The sequence below is a fragment of the Schistocerca cancellata genome, chromosome 11, assembly GCF_023864275.1.
Source record: "Schistocerca cancellata isolate TAMUIC-IGC-003103 chromosome 11, iqSchCanc2.1, whole genome shotgun sequence".
NCBI classification, from domain to species: domain Eukaryota; kingdom Metazoa; phylum Arthropoda; class Insecta; order Orthoptera; family Acrididae; genus Schistocerca; species Schistocerca cancellata.
Window position 1 is genome coordinate 168,934,707 of NC_064636.1, and position 11,572 is coordinate 168,946,278.

The 11,572-nt window shown below is 38.6% G+C and overlaps 1 protein-coding gene and 1 long non-coding RNA gene across 2 annotated transcripts; one reads left to right on the forward strand and one right to left on the reverse strand.

Moving 5' to 3' along the window:
- The first annotated feature begins 5,659 nt into the window (after positions 1 to 5,659).
- LOC126108972 (uncharacterized) lies at positions 5,660 to 7,364 on the forward strand. Its single transcript, XR_007523669.1, has 5 exons — positions 5,660 to 5,726; positions 5,856 to 6,170; positions 6,250 to 6,397; positions 6,489 to 6,564; positions 6,731 to 7,364. It is a non-coding gene; the product is annotated as an uncharacterized LOC126108972 (long non-coding RNA).
- A 34-nt stretch (positions 7,365 to 7,398) lies between these two features.
- LOC126108971 (uncharacterized) lies at positions 7,399 to 8,933 on the reverse strand. Its single transcript, XM_049914369.1, has 5 exons — positions 8,818 to 8,933; positions 8,430 to 8,693; positions 8,136 to 8,192; positions 7,988 to 8,059; positions 7,399 to 7,723 (listed from the first exon to the last, which is right to left on the reverse strand). Exons 1-5 carry the CDS (start codon positions 8,911 to 8,913, stop codon positions 7,406 to 7,408), a joined length of 807 nt encoding a protein of 268 aa, XP_049770326.1. The 5' UTR covers positions 8,914 to 8,933; the 3' UTR covers positions 7,399 to 7,405.
- Between the last annotated feature and the right edge of the window lie 2,639 nt (positions 8,934 to 11,572).

Genomic DNA, 11,572 nt, shown 5'->3' on the forward strand with positions numbered 1-11,572 from the left:
TCTGACGTTTGCGGGGAGCGTAGTCGCTTGCCACTGATATTTCTTTTCTACACCGACAGATGGCGGGCGAGTAGTAGATTGGGGTTTGTGTCGTGTGAACACACCACATTTGCAGCGATCTTTTGCATGTACAGACATATGCGCCAATGTCTGCGCAGACAGATCATTGCGTGTGGACCGGGCTTAAGAGTCGCAAGTAGCAACTGAAAAGCACAGTTAGCAGTGCCATCTGTTGATCAAAGTTCATACTACGCTATTCGCTACCGAGTCAAACTGCGATTTCTGTGACAAATCGCAACTAAGAGTCGCAAGTAGCAACTAAAAAGAGCAGTTAAGATTCATTTCCTAGTGCCATCTGTTGACCGACGTACGTACTTCGTTATGAGAGCCTTGTGCCTCACGAGATCGGTGTGCTGTGTGCAGTGTTGCCAATTTAGTGACTTTGTCGCTAGAAATGGCGACTTTTTCCTTTGTCTTAGCGACAAAAAAAACTTTTTAGCAACAAAAATTATTTAGCGACTTATCTGGCGACTTTTGGAGTACTGACGACTTTTGAAGTACAAATCGAAACTATTTTGGGCCAGTATTTTCATTAACAAAACTAAGATTTTAACTATAGAATGGGTACTACGCTGACTTTGTTCTAGATTTACTAAGTTAAATTAAGTTCTTAGCAGATCATGTAGCATTGTTCAGCATTTAGTAAACCAGAATGTGGGAATCACCTACAGAGTAAGAAAGCCTTGACAATAGAACAATTCATTATTGATTACCCACTAGCCTGTTATCGTCGATAGCTTATCGATCTATAATTCTCAACTTTTGAACTCCCTTTATTTTTCGAAGTGACAAAAAACATACGTAATATTATCTATAATAAAATACATTTCCGTCCAGCAACCTCTAATTTTTCGAAATGTTAACTCGCAGTCAAATTATTACCACATGCACAGTGGTAACGCAAGAACAATTCGGTGGGGATATCTCAGACATTATTATGTTTTAAATAATGAACAATAGGACTGATATCGAGTTACCAAGTGAGTAGATTGTTTCACGACCTCTAGTTCGCCTGAGTTTTAATGTATTTTCTGTGATTATAAATTGGTGAAACTTATGTTGTGGTGGCTTACATAATGGATTTATCGCAGAAGAAGAAGCAGTACGCTCAAAAATATCAGGATGTGTGGAAAGCAGAACCTGAATTCAATGGGTGGATGAAACCAGTCGTTGGAGACTTACCCAAGGCAAGATGTCAAGTGTGTGTGACAGAGTTTTATGCTAAATTGTGTGATATTAGAAAGCATTCGAAAACTATTAAGCATAAAAAATGATTAAAAAAAAACACAAACCACCTTACCTGTGAAAATTGTTCCGAAAACTACAGTTAGAATAGCAAGCAGAGAGGAAGACACGCCCTTTCTTTCTTTATTGCTGAACATTGTTCTATTTTTGGCTGTAGATCATTTAGGAATACTGTGAAAGAAGGTGTTTTCCGCTGATGAGGGCGCTAAAAACATGCAATTACATCGTGCAAAGTGCACTAACATTATAACTGAAGTTTTGGCTCCATATTTTACACATCATTGGTGTGTACTAATAGATGAATCCACAGATGTATCAATATCTAAAATGCTAGGTATCGTTATACGCTGGCCAGTGTGGCCGAGCGGTTCTAGGCGCTACAGTCTAAAAACGCGCGAACGCTATGGTCGCAGGTTCGAATCCTGCCTCGGGCATGGATGTGTGTGATGTCCTTAGGTCAGTTAGGTTTAAGTAGTTCTAAGTTCTAGGGGACTGATGACCTCAGCAGTTAAGTCCCATAGTGCTCAGAGCCATTTGAACCATTTATCGTTATACGGTACTATAGTGTAAACAACCAAACCATTAGATCAGCATTTCCCAAACTCGCTGTAGTAGAAACTGCAGATGCAAGAAATCTGGCTGCTGTTCTTGTGAATTCTTTGAAAGATCTCAAACTTCCAATCGTTAATATGGTAGGAACTGGCACAGATAATGTTTCTGCAATGGTTGGAATAAACAATGGGCTTTTCGAACAACTCAGGAGGAATATGGTTTGAAGCATTTAGTACTGATCCGTTGCATTTGTCACTCTCTTCAGCTTGCAGTTTCGCACGCCTCAGTGAATACCATACCTACAAACATAGAGTTTCTTGTACGTGAAACCTGCAATTGGTTCTCCATTTCACCCAAAAGACAAGAGGAATATAAAAAGGTTTATGAGACAATAAAATGTGGAAAACAGCCACTAAAAATTTTGAAGGTCTGTGAAACACGTTGGCTTTCAATTGAACCAGCAATACGAAGAATTCTGCAGCAGTGGGAAGAACTAAAGCTACATTTTTCACTTGTCATGGTCCAAGAGAGTTGTTACAATGCCGATCTTTTGTACAAGATGTATTGTGACGGTTCAAATCATCTTTACGTGTTTTACCTTAAACATGCCTTAAAAGACGTACAAATAGCAATAAAAGCTTTTGAAGGAGAAGACAATGACCCCACTAAATTACTAGATACACTTGTATTTCTCATGCAGTCACTCGGACAAAACATAGTTTTTCTAACTGTTGATTTGTTGTCAACACCAGTTCCAAGCGAATGTATGTACGCAAATCCGAACCTTCGCTTTATGTTTGAACAGAAATTGTCTGAGTCAAGTTTGTCTGAAGAAAATAAAGTTTATTTGAAGAAGAGATGCATTCAGTTTAGTCTGAAACTCATAAAAGAAATTCAACAAAGACTGCCAAGTAACGTTACGATCCTGAAAAAATGTCAATGCTGAATGTTGCAGAAACACTAAAAGTGAATAAAAATAATGCTGTAGTGGACGTAGCCAAAGAATTGGGTTTTAGTGGCGATTTCATAGACGGTATGCTGCAAGAATGGCATAACATCAACTTCATTAGCTGGAATAACACTGCTAACACTGTTCGATGTTGGAGTGAGGTTTTGCAGTATAAAAATGCCGCAGGGGAGAATCCTTTTTCTTTGATTTCACAGCTAGCAATGACTGTTATATGCCTACCGCATTCAAATGCAGAAGTGGAAAGAATATTCGGTTCTATGAACATTATAAAAACTAAACAATGTAACAGATTATCGTTAAAGACAATTAATGCTTTGATCATATTGAGAGACCAGCTGAAGAAACAAAATAAAGATTGTGCATTGACATACCATCAGACGTATTGGAGCTTATTGGAACGAACGAAAGTTACTCTTTTGCGACAAAACCAGTCGAACTGCAGCATCATCTTTTGAGTGACGTTCAACCCTCTACATCAACTACAGTTCTGTCAGAGCATGGAGTTATTTGATCTTCTGAGTGACGATGATGAATAGCTCACATACCAGTACGTGTATGTTTTGTAACCTAATTTGAGCTCTTGCTTTTTTTCTTGTTGCAAATATAGTTTTATATTTGTAGTATATTTGACTACTGTGATTGAAACAACAATTTATGTGTTGCGTCAATTATGATAACATGTTTAATTAAACGTTAGCGTATTTTATATGTATGTTGTTGCAAGCGATGCTTCATTTAATTAAGACAATATAGCAATTACGTATGAGACAATTTTTATTAATATTATTACCCCCCCCCCCACTGGCTTATTGCACCATTCACAGCACGAAATTTTTAGTACATCCCTAGTAAAATCAGTTTTAGCGACTTTCTAGCGACTTTTGGTATTGAATCTAGCTACTCGGGGTTTTTAGAGTTGGCAACACTGGCAGCGTGTGCATATGAAGGACTTATTTCATTAGTGGTACAAGTCCATTTTTGTTCATTTTGAAATACAGAGTAGTAAAGTCAATTGAGCGCTGAAAAATCTGCAGTTGAGATACCAGAAATATTTAAGCTTATGGCTTCTTGCTAGAGATGAACCTTTATTTATGTTTGTTTGGATCATTAATTTCAGAAGCATTATAGACAGAAAAGTGGAGGTAATGGACTTGTACCACTACTGAAATAAGCTCTTCACGTTATATGACGACATGCACAGTCAGCATCAGTTATGGTTGGTCAAACACAGCTGTGACTCTGAATGTATTATATTAATAAGAAGCAACATTGCCTTTTTCTCCTGAAAATATCAAGTAACGTAACAAATGTGTTTGATTTTGCTTCCAATATGATAGTTTTGGTTAATACTGCACATGCCTACAGGACTTTGCAATGTAACACAGCAGAACCCAGACATCTGTATAAGTGTAGTGAAATGAAAACAGTATTATTGAGTCATATGAATGCCTCACTTTTGTTCCGACACAGTTCAAGACTCGGGATAAAAGTTTTACACCTGGTGTTCTACATGGCAACTTCACACACAAGAACTTTTTGCCGACACTACTACCACCTACATAAGTAAGCTTTTCCTGTGTTACTTTCAAGTAATGCACTTAAGCTATCCCTGATTTAACTGGAAGATCTGTACTTCCCACTTTCATATCAACAGCCTCAAAATGCATATTGTAGACTTTGGAATATGTTACAGGTCAGTGTCACACCAAGATTGTGGAGAAGGGGGGGAGGGGGGTTGGCATGTCACTCTCCAACTAGTGTTTACCAGTAAATAAGTGGCGGAAAATTACGGGTATAGGACGGCTTAAACATGTGGAAAATGAGATTTTCATTATTCGCTCACTGTATTTAACATTTATTATTCCTTTAAAATCGACAACTTCAATAAAACACAGTTTAATCACTTATCTGCACACTTATTTCACAATTATGTCATTTTTAAACTGCAAAATCTTCTAAGAGCTGTCTTGAATCTTCACGACTCTCTCTCAACAGCCATGATGTGGATAGATACCTACAGCAACCAGTAATCAGAGTCAGAACTGTGTCTGCAAAATCACAAGGATTATTAAACAATTTTTGCTGTCACTAATTACAAGCAATATAATTGACGGAGTAGATTGCTAAAATTTGCTGTAACGAAAGCCACTCAATGGGGTATATTTCACATTTGCAAGAACGTTCTCACTGAAGTAATAAGTCCATCGAAACACTTAGAAACTAACCTTTCATCTGACGAAAACGGTCTAAAGACGCAGTGGCAATTTCTCCAGATCTGTTGACAATGATATTTTGAGTTATCACTTTACTGAGTGTCTGAAATGTAGTTCGGGTACCTGTGAACATAACAATATGTTAGAATTCATTTTATAAACACGAACTATTACGCTACTGTATGGCTACTTACATATTAATTACACTATTAATATTTTCACAATTGTTTCTTTAATACAAAATTTAAGGCAACGTAAGAACAAACGTAAAACATACTTACCAACGAGAGGTTTGTTGAGATGGAATTTTCTGTGTGGACTTTTTCATACGGTGGTAAGTCGCAGAAATCGCAGAAATCACGGAAGTAGCACAAATCGCAGAAATAGCAGTGGCGGAGTGATACACGTATTACACGATGCGCGAAAGCGTACGCCTATGCACCAGCGCCCCTAGCGTGCATACCTGAAACCACATACTGGATCACGTCCGACCTATTACACCGTCCACGCGGGATATACCTAGTGCGCATGCGCAGCAGCAGACGACGATATTCGCGAGCAGCAGACGATACACGTGCGGAAAGAAAACGTGTGCTGTCTTGTAAAGTCGTCCGTTCTACCGCGAGCAACTCAGGAACGAGTGTATGATACACTGGATACTTTCAAATTATTTCTGTGAGCTCAAGGTTCGTATTTAATAAGAAATTGCTTTCTCTTACGTAGGTTACAACTGTCCTGAATTACAGACTCACTATATTTATGTTACGACACTTGATTACACTGGTATATGTATATCGAAATTTACATTTATACAGCATATTACACATGGAAGATCCACCTGCTTTTGAAGCTATTGCCCTGGCAGTGGCAGTAAATCTTCAGATTAGGGCAGAACGGCGACGAAAACGAAAAGCCAGGCGTTGTTGGGTTCGACCCTGGCTGAAAAGAAGGGACGAAGGCAGGGGAATATATTCACTTTTAATGAAAGAACTGAGGCCCGAAGATCCGCAAGAATTTCGGAACTTCGTTAGGATTGACATGGTCTGTTTCGAGAAGCTGCTGTCTATGATAGAAGATAGAATCAAAAAGTGTGACACAGTCATGAGGGAGGCTATCTCACCTTCTCGAAGGTAAGAATTGTATGTTTATACGTTTTGTGATCATACCAACCAAGATGTTCATTTCGTTACATGCCCTGTTACGTTGCAGGCTGGCAGTAACATTACGGTTCCTGGCGACTGGGGAATCTTTTAAGAGTCTGGCTTTCAGCCACAGAATTGCACAGCCTACCATTTCAAATGTTATTGTGGATGTATGCACTGCAATTTGCGAAACTTAAAAGGACCAATACTTAAAGGTACATTTGTGTTATTTTTCGAGTTTGGAAGATATATATGTGTGTATTTATATGTGCCATTCAGACAGTAATTAAGTATATAACATTACAGGCACCATCAACAGAAGAAGAGTGGAATAAAATTGCCAAAGAATTTGATGAACTGTGGCAGTTCCCAAACTGCATTGGTAAGCCACAGAATTAAGTTACATAATATGGAGAAAATCTGACAATAATGAAATGTATTTAAAATGTTTTTAATGAAGTATATCAGACTCAGCTTTAGGCAGTGTTTTATCTCCCACACTGCAAGTCTATGTACTGTTATATAAAACTACTCACTTTTATTTTCAGGTGCAATGGATGGGAAACACATAGCATTTGCCCCACCACGAACTGCTGGCTCAACATACTTCAATTATAAAAAGTTCCACAGTGTTGTTTTACTAGCTATTGTGGACGCTAGGTACCGATTCTCTTTGATTGACATTGGGTGCAATGGAAGAGTGAGTGATGGTGGGGTGTATGCAAACAGCCTGATCAGCAGTGCACTTCGGGAAAACTGGTTGAAGGTACCACAGCAAAAATCACTTCCTGGCACAAACATTGAAGTGCCATATGTGATTCTTGCTGATGATGCCTTTCACCTGGAGCCATATATCATGAAACCCTATAGAGACTGCCAGAACCAGAAGTCCAAACAGATTTTTAACTACAGATTGTCAAGAGGAAGGCGAGTAGTGGAAAACACTTTCGGAATTCTGGCCAACCGCTTCAGAGTTCTTCTCAGTACAATGCGACTACCTGTTGAGAAAGTGGAATTAATTGTTCAGACTTTATGCATACTGCACAACTACTTGATTGAAGAGGCAGACACCACATATGTGACAGCTGCTGATACAGAAAACACAGACTTGTGCACCATAAACAATGGTTCCTGGCGAGGAGAGAAATCTCTCTCTAGCATACCCAAGCAGAGTGGAAATCGCACGTCACTGTGTGCCAGGGAAGTGCGCCTTAACTTTAAAATCAGTTACAGATTTCTTTATGGATGCCATCCATGATACATTTCATGACATTCAATTTTACATCAGCCTTAATTGCTGGATTTTTAAATTTCTTCAGTTCAGCAGCAACATACTGACCAAACTTGTCATCTTCATTACTGCCACTAATTGAAACTCTAATGTCTCTTAAGACTGACAATGTTGAGGTGGCTAATTCATCCTCAGTCTCCTTCCTACGCCTCTTTCTGGCTGAAGCATAAGGCTGCTCACTTAGAGGTGATGGTGTTGACACAGGTGTACTTCCGTCTGACAATTCCACAGTAAATATGTCTTGAGAGTACTGGAAATAGAAAACTGATATAGATATTGTAATACGTATGTAGCACAATACTAACATTAAAGTGGTTATGTAAACTACAGTGGTCTGTTTAAAGTTCTCTGTGTAAAATATAAGTAATGTAAGTAACCTGTATGAAAGTGAAGTACTATTTTGTTGGAGCAAATATATACAATACAATCAAAGTGTTACATTCTTTTGGTCAAGAGAGCTTCATGGCTAATGAACTGTCATTGACATACATGAGAATACTGTTTATGCACTTACATTGCTGTTGTCATCTTCAATATATCCATTATTTACTATGGTCTCTTCAGTAACTGTGGTCACCTCAGTATTCTGAAAAAGTTGATGTGTTATTCACTTGTTGCAATTACTATTTACAACTTTTATTTAAATGTAGGTAAATACTTACACAAGAGTCATTGACAGTGGTCGTGCTAGATGGATTTGATGAGAGTGACTGTGGTATCTGAAATATTAAAGGCCCATGTTAGTCTATAGCAGATTGTGAACCTCTCCCAACACTGAAAAATACGAATACACATGGTAGTATTAAATTGTGATTTGTTTTCCAAAATATCATTCACTAATATAAGCATATATACTATATGAGCTGGAATATCCATCTACAACCTGAAATCAGAATAAGCTGTCTTACAGAAAGCAGAATTCCTACAAAGGAAGGCAACAAAATGTTCGTACTTACCATACGGCTTGGGATATTTGTCACTGTTTTCCTCGGTGTCACGTCGTCCTTCAAAAACTTCAAAGCATTGAACCACCACACAGCAGGCTCATAAACTTCGCTTGCCCCTGCACCACTATGCTCACTGGCTTTAATTTTTTTTAGCTCTCCACAAAAATGCGACCGCAGAGACATGAATCGAGTTTTGCAGTCCTCATCTGTTGCGTTGGACAAAACTGCGCGAACTTTACTGCCTATCACTGCCAGTTTCTCTTTCCTGGCATTCTGAAATAAAGCAAGAGATGCAATGAAATCAAACATGAACATTCGTAAGCTAAGGCATTGATATACGAATCGAAAATCATCGTGTAATATGCATATTACTCAGAAATAAACGATGCCGACGTACCTTATTATGATATAGCGGGTCCTGCGGGTTGTACATACACTTTTCTTCGCTGTACACCTGAATGAGGATGCTTAAAGCCTGTTTGTTCCATTCCATTTCTAGAATATGAAGCAATAAATAGAACATACAGCCAGTATAAAAGAAAGTCAACTGGCAAAAAAATACTATTTTTAACTGCATTTATGAAAACCTACTTACTGAAAAAAAATGTGGAAAAATCCCAACACGAAAAACTGTTATTTGCCTCTACACATCCAACCATAAACAAACAACAAGCAGAAAGCACTGCGGTACCCGCTTCTGCGCATGCGCAAGTTTCGCAGCCTAGTGCGCATGCGTGGGTTGACAGGAATTTAGAACTGCTCTCTATTCCGGCGCGCGGATAATGTGTCTGCTAATTTTCGTAGTTTCACCCGTTCTGCCGCCAGATGGCTGTCGCGACAGACCAGTACCGTTCGCGGCGGACCGTCGTGTAATACCGGCTTTAACTGTGACTCTTAACTGCGACAAATCACAGTTAAGAATAACAGATACTGAAAAGTAGCATTCAAAGAAATCACTGATATCGGAAAATCGCAGTTTAGCCCATCACTAGATTACTTACAGTCTCTCTAATTACTGTCGTCCGTATTGTCCGCCATATTCGAATTTAGCAAGAAGTTTCTCTCGGTCTGTACGGTGTATAAGGAATTAAGGATTATCGAAATGGTGATTTCTTGTTCCGCTTTCAATTGTACGAAGCGATGGAGTAAGGAAAGTGACTTACCAGTTCACAGGTAATAGGACTACCGATACAATACGATAAAAATACAGACTTAGTGCGTTTGCTAATTCGATGTTTTTGAACAGGTTTCCTCTCAAGCACCCAGTGCTGCTAAAGAAGTGGATTACTTCCGTGAAGCAGAAAGGTTTTAATCCTACTTCTTGCAGTTTTCTTTGCGGAAACCATTTCCGACAAGATGATTACATAGTGAGCTCTGGAACATGGAAGAAACGACTCAAACCCGAAGCAGTGTCATCATATTTTGACTTTCCTACACATTTGATGCCACCAAATAAACAGCCACGATGACAAGTTGTTAGGATTTTGAGTGACAACGATGCTTCTCTATTTGAGGTAGCTAATTAATTTCCTTGCTATGTGTGTGCTTTTTACTTTTGTGAATTTATTTCGGACGGACACAAATAGGCTACATATGTCTAAGCAATGTTGTAATACAGGTCCATATTTGTATTTTTAGCAGAAGCAACTGATTGCGTGGAGAATGTTGTCAATGAGACCTCTTCCGTGGAAAGCATGTCCCATTTATCCAATGCAGAAGCTGCAAATTGTGTGAAAACGGTAGTATAAGGATGTTTTCACACCTCCAAAGTTCTTCAGTAACTGATTGTGGTACACAGTCGAAAGTAGAACGCCCGATTGCATATTGATTTATCAACGATGTACAGGCAAATAATCAGGACACACCGATAAAATCTGCTTTAGAGAGGCTGCATAGTTCTGGCATTAGGGTTTGGTGTGTTACATGTGATGGCTGCAAGGTAAATACAAGCACTTTACGCTCACTTGGCTGTACTTTAAATTTTTCCAAGGGTGATTTTAAAAGCCACTTTCCTCATCCTGTTTAATATTCTGAACTCCAGAAGTCCATTAGGTAAAGGGTATAAGAGCCCCCTGAGCCTTGACAACAGATCTTATTGACTTAGTATTTTCAGAGACACTGAAGATTATATCAAACGCTTAAACATCAATGGTGTTCCGTTGCTGCTCCATGGAAGAAATACTTTTGCTTTTGGGATAATTTTCAATATACAATCTGTCAGGCACATAGCTCTGGCAAATATAATTCATGTTGAATCTCCTCTGAAGTATGTGCTAACACACAACCTGTCACAAGACCACATAGAGCTTTTTTTCCTGCATTTGGTCCAGAGGTGGTTGGAACAACAATCCAAATGCAAACCAGTTCAAATGTGCCGTGAGAAAGTTGCTCTTGGGTAACAGTGTCATTGCAGTGAATGGGAATTGCTCAAATTTTAATGTGTGTTGTTTGCCACCTGTTTGAATATCATGGTAGGAAGCATGTAGTAGAAAGTGATGAAAGTGCTGCAGAAAAATGAAGTAGAGAAGTGGTGTGCACTTCTTGATGATAAGATTTAAGTTCTCATTTTACAAGCAAAACATACTCTATTATATTGCAGGGTATGTGTCATTGCGCCTTTCAAGGCAGATCACATGCGAAGACTGTCTTCACATACTGAAGCCACCAGTAGTTAAATCTGCATTAGAATGTGATGCTCTCTATGCTTTTCCCAATATGGCCAATAAAAATGCATTTGTAAATTTTGTTAACCAGGGAAGACTGGTTAAAACAAGTGACTGCGTGTATTCTGTTGTAGAATACTCAAAGAAACTGTTTCAGATGTTTGTGATTGCTGGGGATATGCGATAGAAATATATACAGGCCAAGATTTTGCATTGTGTTAAAAATAAATTTGTAGATTACCCATTTCCTGCTCTTGGTCATGATTACCATAATGAAATTGGGCTTGAGGACTTACATCAGACACGACTCGTTTGTAAGATTGCATTCCTATACTCCTGCATACGCTTAAAAACATATGGAAAAAAAGCCTGCTGAGAAAATTTTAAACAACAAATCAAGTATAAGGCAGAAGTTAAATAAACTCATATTGTTTAATCATGTATAGTGCTCAAATTGGAAAAGATTGTGTAATGGGACATTCCATGCAG

Coding starts and splice junctions, on each gene's coding strand:
- LOC126108971 (XM_049914369.1), bottom strand. CDS start 8,913: ATGGAATGGAACAAACAGGCTTTAAGCATCCTCATTCAGGTGTACAGC. Junction 8,193..8,429: donor CAAATATCCCAAGCCGTATG/GTAAGTACGAAC, acceptor TTAATATTTCAG/ATACCACAGTCACTCTCATC. Junction 7,724..7,987: donor TTGAAGATGACAACAGCAAT/GTAAGTGCATAA, acceptor TTCTATTTCCAG/TACTCTCAAGACATATTTAC.